The 10,733-nt window shown below is 41.9% G+C and overlaps 1 protein-coding gene across 2 annotated transcripts; it reads right to left on the reverse strand.

The window, feature by feature from the left end:
* Positions 1–337: 337 nt before the first annotated feature.
* AMDHD1 (amidohydrolase domain containing 1) lies at positions 338–10,044 on the reverse strand. 2 transcript variants are annotated; one of them, XM_081209679.1, is made up of 9 exons: positions 9,782–10,036; positions 8,976–9,082; positions 7,433–7,497; positions 6,301–6,578; positions 4,887–5,112; positions 3,409–3,533; positions 2,926–3,019; positions 2,074–2,234; positions 338–678 (listed from the first exon to the last, which is right to left on the reverse strand). In XM_081209679.1, the coding sequence occupies exons 1-9, from the start codon at positions 9,916–9,918 to the stop codon at positions 573–575; spliced, it is 1,299 nt and encodes a 432-aa protein (XP_081065805.1). In that variant the 5' UTR covers positions 9,919–10,036; the 3' UTR covers positions 338–572. The 2 variants fall into 2 exon arrangements, with proteins under 2 accessions (XP_081065805.1, XP_081065806.1); XM_081209680.1 differs by lacking the exon at positions 2,074–2,234 and having other exon boundaries at positions 9,782–10,044.
* Positions 10,045–10,733: the final 689 nt, after the last annotated feature.

Here is a 10,733-nt window from a genome sequence, read left to right on the forward strand (position 1 = left end):
TAAACGACATATCATGTTGTGGAGGGGAGGTTGTTACTCAAAGGAAACACATGTTCACAAACCACCTTGGGTAGATGGAAGTAGCTGGGTAGTTATTCAAGTCCAACCCACTGCATAAATGTTATCTGTGAACTCCCTGCAGTCATTGGGACCTGCTTGTGGGTTTCACCTGACCACTGTGAGAACAGGACCCTGGACTAGATGCAGCAGAACTCTTCTCATGTTCTTAACTCTGGTTGTGAAAAATTATGAGGTGTATGTGGGCACATTGCAATGCAGAGCTTTGATTTCTTTATACAAGAGGACCTTCATTAATGGAAAAAAACCAGAGTTAATGGTTTGGATACATGTAGGTTTATTTTCTAGCGGACCATGAAACTACCAAGCAGATGAACATGGCCTAATGTTCCTCATGCAAATACAAAGGAAGAACTAAAATAAAAACCAGGGAATTTCTTGAGCTTTGACCGGTAAGGAAGTATGATCTTAAAGATGTGAGACTCTGCTGATTATCATCCTGGGTTTGCTTCAGAGAGTCTGGCAACTGCTGTATTTCTTCCTTCTGGAATTCCTCAGTAGCCCAGAACACTGTCGTTTTTATAAACAACTTTTCCTTTAACAATTACGTATTCGATCAGTTCTTGATGGCCGCCAAACTGGTAAATCAAGTGTTCCCATCTAAAGATTTTTAAAAGGTTACAATCATATTTTAGAAAAAAACCAACAATCTCTCATGTGCATAGGACTAAAATAGAAAGCATGATAGATTATTCTGCCTGCATTGTTTATTTACTTAGAACATGCAGCTTGTGTCAAACAAGCCTCCTTGCCCATTTGTCCCTAGGTGCACAATAGGGATCTTTGTTGTTTCATGTAGCAGAGCTATATGCTATTATCCATTAAACTTGATAACTTAAAACTGACATTACAGCAGGGGTAGGGAACTGGATCTAGCTAGTGGGGTGGATCCTTAGTTCCTCACTCCCATAGGCAAACTTTGACAGGTGGGTGGGACTGCTCACTAGACAATCACCAGGAAGCATAATGACATCAGGTGATTGACACTTGCAGAAGTTCAAGGGAGCTCAGTCACTGTAACTGTTGATTGGCAGTTACAGGAAGCCCCTTTGAAGTCAGTTTGGGTTCCAACTACTTCCTCCAAACAAAGCAATTTTACCTCTGCAGTGGAAGAAATGCTGTATTTGGAGGAAGCAGTTTGAATCAAAACAGTTTCTTCTAAATTGAGATAGTAAGTCCGTCAGCTACACTATAGAGTTCTCCACAAGCGTTACATGGCAGTGATCATCAGTACTAACAGGGAGCCAAGCTTGCAGAAAGAATAACTGGGAGCTCACATTAAGCTCCTGGTGGTTCTTTTGTAACTGCCCCATACATAACCTCACCTTCGACATCAGGAATGTGGCAGGAGGACTGTTTTAAAGCATATAGTTTTAACATAACATGTTGAGTGATTAATAGAAAGCAGGAGTCAATTGCTAGCAATTCATATGCCTGTTTTGAAAAGACATTGTGAATGTTTGTAGTCATTTATTTATATGCTGTTTTTGGGGGCACAGCCCACTCAAGGTGGCTCATGGTATATAAAAAAGCACAATAAACACAAATAAATATAAAATTGACAAGCATATCAACATTAAAATATACTTGGAAAATATAGATCGGTTTAAATAAATAACAAAAACTGATGGTATGTTTAGTTCACAACAATATATGATATGAAATTTGGGCTCTGGCACGGTGCCAGAAAATTATTTCCTGAACAATTCAATGTTTATTTTTAAAGAACAACTTTCAACTGACATGGCTGTAAGACAGACTGAAAAAAAGTCTGAACTGGTGGTTAAAAAGCATATAAAAGTATGACTTTTTTTAAAGGATTAAGGTTTCCCTTTATGTCTGGTCAATATGTTCTGTATTGGGAGAAGACTCAAATACTGCACTTGGATTGAGTAATTATTGCTCATCATAATGCATTTAATTTATTCCGGATGTTAGATTTTCATTCCAACTTATGCAGAGCATTAGGCCTTTAAGAGCTATTTGCATCCTCACCTTGGTGAATTGATGATAATGAGGTCTCCTTGCTTGCCAGTTTCTATGGAGCCATGCATGTGCGATTTCCCAAGAGCATAAGCTGCATTGATGGTGGCAGCAGCTAAAGCCTCTTTCATGGACATCTTCATATTTACACAGGCCAGGTGCATAACCATGAGCTAGTAAGAGAGAGGTAGTTAAGCTTGAAGTTACACATAGGTGCACAGAAACCAACAGTCTGACAGCCACTGCCATGCCATCTGAAACCCTGAGTTCACTGTGACAGGTAAAATTAATTTAACTGTAACATTCTTCAGCTGTTCTAACTGCAGGTGGGGCTGTGAAAACAAACTCACTAGCGCCCTGTTTCCTTCTGTGATCTGGAGATCAAACTCCATGGACTTTTGAGAATCCTGATTCCCCCAAGGTTTTAAAAATGAGTGGGGAGACTCCACAAGCACAGAAGACCTCTGCTGCAGACAGTTGCCCTCTACAAGTTGACAAAAGAATGGAAAGGTGATGCATATGTCTGTGTGGAATGAGTATGCTTGTTTATGCTGTCCATAGCTCATGCCTGAATAGGGCTCATGTCTGCAAGAGAGAGAGGGCTTATCTGTGCTGAAAGCCAATCTCCTGCTTGATAACCATCTGCTCCAAGCAAAAGCTGCTTTTCAATGCCTAGAGTTCATGTGTGAATTCAATAGTGTGTGTATTTAAATTCACGTGGTCTACTCAACTGTCCCGCTAGTACAGAAAATTAAATGAGATTCCCAAGGAATCAAGGCAATAATCAATACTCCAAGCCTGATGCTCAAACTGATAGAAGAAAATTAACATTAATTTTGCATCTGCTCTAAAGAAACATCTTACCATGGAACAGCAATAAGCATTTGGGTTAAAATCACTGCCAAGAGCGACAATCACTCCTTCTTTTAACATTTTTCTAGCTTGAGGCTGCTTTAATCTGCAAAGTAAAAAAAACACAATGGTTACTACCATTTGAATTGCAATGTAAAATGAAGCTTCAATGTAAAACCACTTCAGCAATATTATAGGATTCTTTCAGAATTCAGGAGAGGAAGATATGAAAAGAGAGAGATGAGACTCTAGGTTTCTCCATTGGCTCTGTTAAGAGACCAGCTCCATTAGGCTTTCAACTAAATTGTCACTTATAAGCAGCTATTCCATCAGGCTCTACTAAAAGACCGGCAACTTTTTGCATCCTTGGAGGATCACTCTTAACAGCAGTTGTTCACTGGATGCATTCTTTCAAAAGATAATACACATTTTCCCAAAGGCATAGCAAATGACAGTAAAATACAGCCTAGCAATGTATATTAGAACTATGATTACCTCAGTATATAGGCAGTGGTTGGTAACAGGACAGCTGCACACTTTGCCTGGGCCATTGCAGCAATACCTTCATCGCTGATTTCTTCTAGATGACTGACAGCCTGAGCTCCTAGCTCAGCTCCAAGCTAAACAGATGCCAAGGCAAGGTTTGAATTAAAAGTCAGTCACACAAGAACCTCCCTTATCCATAAGGCTGCACACACAATAACCTGTTTATATAGCACAAAAATGCAGTTCTCCTCAACCCAGAATCATTTATGCTCAGCTTCAACTTGCTGCTTTCAATCTAGATTGAAGTGGGGCTTAATGCAGCGGTGTAACCGGAGCCCTGCTACTCACACCAGTCAGAATGGAAAGGAGGGTTGGGGGGAAATCTATTTGCTGCACCAGCCCGGGCGGCAAAGAAGCTTGGATCATGCCCTGTACCATCATGTGACAGCAGCAGGCCTGGCTCAGGATCCAGCAGATTCTGTGCTGGCTCAGCACAGACCCTTCACTGCCCTGAAACACCCCATTTCGGGGGTTACCACTGGTTACCGCCAGTAGCAGCTTCCACCTGCCTGGGCAGGAGCTTTGAGGCATTTATAAATGCTACAGCTCCCCTCCCAGTGGGAGCAGGTAGGACTAGGAAGAGGGACAACTATGACGCTTCCAAATCCCCTCCAGCATCGGGTTTGTTCATCCTGTCTTGACAGAGTGGCTGGGGCAACCCAGTAAGGTGGACCAGGTACAAATAGCAAAATCATAATAAATATTAATAATAAAGAAAAATACTATAGAAATATTAGCAGTTATAAATGGTGAAACAAATGTACCCTATGAAAGATATTAAAGACACAAACATTAACTATTAAAATGTGCATCTAGCAATGTTATCACTAATGAAAGAGTTCGTCAGATGCTCCTCTTTTTATTTTACATCACAAGGAAAAGATAAGCAAAGTCAATGTTTGAATGGATGTAAAAAGCAAAGGTCAGAAAGTCCATCTCGCTAACTCCATCAACCTCACATTTTCTTTTAACTTACTGCAGAAATAAAGAACTGTGCCGTGGTGCTTCCAATACGCTAAGCCCAAATCAGAATTCGTGTAAAATTTTTCCTTGGCTGTGAGTGCTGGAAGACCTGTTCCCTGCCTTGCAGGTCTTTTTCCGCCTGGCCTGAGTGGGCACGGCCCTGACTGACTCCAGCTACAAAAGCTGAGACTGCCAAACAGATTATTGGGGTGGAGTGTTGTTGGTTTTGGGGAGTTGTTGCTGTTGGGTGAGAGATTTTTGTATCTTTATTTTAAATTTTGTTGTGATTTGTGTGGTAATTATTCAGTTTGTTTGTGTGTGTTTTTAACGTTTTCTTTATTGTGTATTACTATTTTGGTTATGTTGTGGTATGTATTTTTCATGTTATAAGCTGCCTAGGGCATAGTCTGAGCTGTGAAAAGGTGACATACAAATAAAATTATGTAATATATCAAAATAAGTACCTCAGCGCTTTTCATTGGATGCAGTTCATCCCCATGGAAGTTGATCTGTAACCCTAAATCTTTCCCAGCCTGAAGAATTCTTCGGGTCGAAGGCAGATCAAAGACTCCCTTCTCACAGAAAACATCTATATTGTCAATATGAATTTCACCATTAAGCTCCAGTTGCTTCAGTTTAGGAAGGTGGATGCTAACAATGTCATCTGTGGCTTCAATGGCACTTTTCCCCCTATTCAACAGATAATGCAACAAAAACCAGAAGATTAAGTTTTCATGTGGCCTGCAAAAGTTTTGGGGTGGTCTCACTGTTTCACAACCAGCGCATATCCCATATAAAAATCCTTTAAAATTTTATATCACAAATTTTCTCATTTTTTTGTCCTGCTTTTGTTGCGCTGTAGCCCCTCTGGATAGCAATAACGTGGGAAACCACTGAAGCACAAACTAAAGCAGAATAAACCCACGACTAATGCACAATTATTATGCTAAGAATATAATGCAGGATACATCCACATAAAACACCAATCTGGAGGGGGAGCAGACACTGGCCCTTTGTGGATAACTTAGTTGTTTAAAGGGCCATCCCTCTGGCCAGAAATTCGGGACTACTTTCTGGTGGACTCCCTACATGGCTGGGCTTGTGAGCTACCCTGGGAGGCATTTGGTTCCTCACATTCAGCAGAAGCTGCCCCTGAGGGTCCAGGCTTTGACTCCACGGGCCCTGATGCTATGGAAGGTTGTTCCACAGGTTCCTGCCTGCCAGATTCTACATCAGAGATCTCACAATCTCCAGCAGCAGGCTGAGAGCCCTGAACCTGGTCTGGCCCCTCAGCAGAAAGCACCACAGGCTCTGTGTCCTGGTCACTGTTGGGCTCCAGGGTCATGACAAGAGCCAATGTACTTGTATATCTGCTTCCTTCTCTTGTGTGTGTATGAGAGCTCTGCGACTTTCCCAACTGTGAGAAATAGCTGGACTGGGGCAAGGATTTATTCCACCCTTAACCAATATGTTTCTCTTTTAAGTCAAATTATTCAAGATTCCCTTTCTATGTTCCGGCTGATTTTGAAAGAGGTTAGGGTAACACTGCAAACGCAAGTGGTGCCTTAAACTTCCTCTCGCTGTGTTCTCCTCCATCACATCTGAATTAAATAATAATAATAATTATTCTCCCTCAGATGCTTTGCAGTAACTGTCAGGCACATCTCAGGCTTTCCACTCTCCCTCAGTCTTCATTATGCTTGAATACTCTCTTGGGGCACTTCCACACACCACTCTAATAGTAGATGGCAAACAAAAACACTGCAAGAATTAGGTATGTTCTGTTTTGCAGAAGAACTGTTCAATGTGTGACCCAATTAATCTTCAATTGTGTTCTAGCACAGCGCTTAAAATGACAAGAGAGAATAGGTACATTACTTAGGAACAGAATGAGCTCCGCAGTAAGTAGAGGAAATGCCTATGTCCAACTCCCGCCGAGCCCGTTCAATCACTCTCAGCATCTTAACTTCCGTTTCCAGGTTTAACCCATATCCACTTTTGCATTCAACCAAAGTGGAGCCAGCTCTGAGCATGCGTAGCAGCCGGTGCCTGAAGCTGCTGAAGAGCTCATCTTCTAAGGCATTCCGGGTGTGCTCCACAGTGAAATGTATCCCTCCTCCTGCTTGATGAATATCCATATAGGAAGCTCCTGCCAACTTTAAAACAAAGTTATTTGTTAAATGTGTGTTAATGGGCAAACTATACCCCTCATGCAATGAAATCCCAGAAGTCCAATGGCTCTCCAAAAGTGCCCTGGTAGGGGAAGGATCACAGCTCAGTGGCAGAACAGTTGCTTTGAATGCAGAAGTTTCCAGGTTGAATTCCTAGCATCTCCCAGTAGAGACAGCGCTTTGTGAAACCATGGAGAAACAATGAGGGTCACATTAGACACTACTGAGCTAAATGAGCCAATGATCTGGTTCTGCGTAAGGCAGATTCCTTCCTATGTTCTTATTAGAGATCGATTTGCATTCGAGAAGGGGCTGGAATGAAGATATTTGTGCCTTTTACAGAAGAAGAGAAATAATAATTAATAATAATAATAATAATAATAATAATAATAATAATAATAAATTATTTATACCCCGCCCATCTGGCTGAGTTTCCCCAGCCACTCTGGGCAGCTCCCAATTGAGTGTTAAAAACAATACAGCATTAAATATTAAAAACTTCCCTAAACAGGGCTGCCTTCAAATAGGATAGTTGCTTATTTCCTTGACATCTGACGGGAGGACTTTCCATAGGTCGGGTGCCACTACTGAGAAGGCCCTCTGTCTGGTTCCCTGTAACCTCACTTCTCGCAATGAGGGAACCGCCAGAAGGCCCTCGGCGCTGGATCTCAGTGTCTGGCTGAATGATGGGGGTGGAAACGCTCCTTCAGGTATACAGGACCGTGGCCATTTAGGGCTTTAAAGGTCAGAGCCAACAGTTTATGGAAACTTTAATCTACAGTAAAAGAAGGTAGATTAAGGTAAAATAAATCCTTTGCAATTACAGTATGTAAGTTTACCTTCATCGCAAACTCATGGACTCTGTCACCAGCCCATACAGGATGTGTGTGTGCATCTACCAGACCTGTTTTTTTAAAAAAAACAAACAAAAACAAACACAGCAAACTGCACGATCTCAGACATATCCACTAGGAAACAAAATCAGGAAACATTAGCAGTTAATAATTTTATCTATGTGCCCTTGGAGAAACATTATCAAAAAGCATGATCCTTCAGTATATAAAATGCTATTATGAGCCAGTGTGGCATAGTGGTTAGAGCACTGGATTAGGTCCTGGGAGACCAGGGTTCAAATTCCCTGTCAGACATGAAGCTCACTGGGTCGTTCACCAGCCCTCTGGCTAACATACATCACAGGGTTGTTGTGATGATGAAAAGAAGAAGAAGGGGAGAACCACATGTGCCACTTTCTGTTTTGCTGGCTGCTTCATCCTATTGGGCTGGCTACCAAGAGAAACCTAGACCTAGACAAGATGAAACCTGAAATCCGATTCAGCAGGACTCTTCACATACTCTTTCTCTCGAGATTTCCTGGGATTTTGACTGGAATGCTTCCAGATGGGAGCTTGGTCTTTTATTTTATGTCATTGACCCTGTGCCTTCAAAAGCTGCCTGAAATACAAACATTGAGCAACAGACATTTTCTCCACCCCTCACTTTCCAAAAGGGAAAACGAAAAAAGAAAAAAAAGCATCGGATGCTTAATTTCTGCAAGCCGTACTGCTGTTGACACGCACCAAAGCAGGATCAGGATCTGCTAAACTGCACCTTTCCTGCAAGAAACTCAGCAAAGCGTGCGAAGCCCCTTCCCCTTTATCTTCACATCAAGCTGTGAGGTAGGTTAGGCTGGGAGAGACTGCGAGGCAGCAACTGAAGGTCATCCTGAAAGATTTGTGGCTGTAATTGCAAAAAGCAGCCCAAAACTTAATAATTGTTTGAGGGAAGGGAGATGTTCCCCTAAAAATCTCCATAAATTTGACACACACACCCAAGCTCATTTTTCACTTTGGGGAATACGGCAACCCTATGTTAGGCACTAACTTGCACAGACTTTTTTGATAAGATATGGTGACTGACAACCATATTTCTAAACTAAGCTTTGCTTAAACTTCAGTGGCTAGTTGTACTGATTCAGTATACCCATTACTAGCAAATTATGTGGGGCTGTCCCATTGTCCATGCTAGATCAAACAGCACTTTGGAAAGCAGTAGGGTCATAGACTTAAGTCTCTCAAAATCCAGGCTAATGGCTGTGTACACACCATATGTTTAAAGCACACCCCTCCCACAAAGAATCATGGGAAGTGTAGTTTACCACACACAGAGCTATAGCACACAGTCAATACTTATTTTCTTCAGAAACTCCCCAGCTCCTTGTCCCCACTTGTGTGCTAAGGTAGCCCAGAGGGGGAGCCATCACATTTTATTCCAAAGGAAAATAATTCAGAGGATGTTAGACTAACTGAAGCTGACAATCTCTGCCTATGTAAATATTGCATCTTTCTGCTTGGTGTGTTGAACTGTGAAATATTAGACACCTACCTGGTAAGATGCATTTTCCTGAACAATCAATGACTTTTTCAAAAGATGCTCCTGAAAACTGCTTGCAAATGGCTCTTGAGTCGCCCGCAGCCTTTATACAACCGTCTCTGAAAATAAACCGACCAAAAGGCTTACCATTAATTTCAAAGCAAGTGAGACAGAATTACTTTTTATACCCCGATCTAAAACTTATTTTCTGAAGCAAATGTACTTAAAACTTAAACCAATGTCTTCTTTAGTAAGTTATTTAGCTAGCATCATTGTTGGATTCTTCAGTGTAGACAGGAAATTAAAATTCATTAACTGTCACATTGTTACTTGTCCAAAGTAACTAACAACTTAGTTCAGGGGTCAACAACCTTTTTCAGCCATGTGGTGGGCCGGACTATATTTTGAAAAAAAATATGAATGAATTCCTATGCCCCACAAATAACCCAGTGATGCATTTAAAATAAAAGGACACATTCTACTCATATAAAAACATGCTGATTCCCGGACTGTCCGTGGACCAGATTGAGAAGGTGATTGGGCAACCAAGCCCCTGACTTAGTTCATTGGCTATAAGAAAGTTAATCTTTTTTTTATTTCAAGAGTACACGTTTTGGTCAGCTGGTGACTGTCAGAAGAGAGACAGAAAATATTTTTGTTTTATTTTTTCTGTAAAAACTTCATTTATTTTCCTGTCGTTAGAGAAGGTCAGTACAAAAACAAACTAACAGAAACCTTCCCATTGGAGAGAGATTCTGCTGGAGAGACTCCCCCTGCCCCCAGCAAGCAACACCCCCCCTCCCGGAAGATTCACTTACTTGCCAATCACCACGCTGCCGTTTTCCAGCACGGCCAGATGTTGCATGCCAGCTTCCAGGAGGTATTTCTCACCTTTGGTGCAGACAAGCACCAGCTGTTGGGCGCCTTCAAGCAGGAGCTTATACTCACCAGCCATGTTGCTCTTTCCAGACAGATACGAAAGAGCTTGGGAAGTCTGGGACTGGCCCAGACAGCGTCAACAAGGCAGGGAGAATGCTCACGAGTTTCCCAGGGCAAGGTCTTTCTCTTTGCTCCTGGAATCGTCATCATTTCTCTTAGTTGGCAGTTTTCACCCAAAACAAGCAAACACACACGGGGAGGGGGGGTGGGCTTGGACTGTACAGAATTCAAAATGAGTTGGTGCTGTTCTGAGGTGGTTATACAGAATGGACCCCTAGCTATTTCAATTGTAGGTAGGGGAATCTCATTTTTAATGTTCCCCAATAGTCCAAATGATGCTTTGGACTCCCATCAACTGCAGCCAGAATGGCAAATGACAAAGGATGATGCAAATATAAAAAACATCCCAGTGGCGGCCGGGCATCAGCAATAAGGCTTAGCTGGTGGGTTACATGTCAAGCTGTGAAGCGCGATTGATTGCAATCGGAAAAGCCTGAAATAAATTTGTATCGGGCAGTAAAACTAGGCTTGCCTGACGTCAGGGAAGAGTTTAAAATCTCTAATTTTGGGCTAGGTTTTTTGGGCAGTGTGAGAGTAGATGGCAATTACTTTCCCGTACAATAACATTCTGCACATGCTCAGAGGCACTTTTCATTATGTCCTGTTTTAGATGTAGCATCTAAAGCAGACCCTGGGGACTGAGCTTTGGCTCCCGTTAAGCCTTCATAAGATAAACAATTATTTTGGTGGTTTCCTTAAAAAAAAAAAAAAGCTCAACCATTTTGAGGGTGTCACGAAATATGGCAACCCTAAGCAAAACGGCAATGCTAT

Source organism: Podarcis bocagei (assembly GCF_964188305.1).
Source record: "Podarcis bocagei genome assembly, chromosome: 10".
Taxonomy (NCBI): Eukaryota; Metazoa; Chordata; class Lepidosauria; order Squamata; family Lacertidae; genus Podarcis; species Podarcis bocagei.

Excerpts from the sequence above, each read along its gene's own strand:
- AMDHD1 (XM_081209679.1), bottom strand. The coding sequence starts at position 9,918 with ATGGCTGGTGAGTATAAGCTCCTGCTTGAAGGCGCCCAACAGCTGGTG. Across the intron at positions 3,020-3,408 it reads ACCACTGCCTATATACTGAG|ATTAAAGCAGCCTCAAGCTA; the intron begins GTAATCATAGTT and ends TTTACTTTGCAG. Across the intron at positions 679-2,073 it reads ATTATCATCAATTCACCAAG|ATGGGAACACTTGATTTACC; the intron begins GTGAGGATGCAA and ends AAAAATCTTTAG.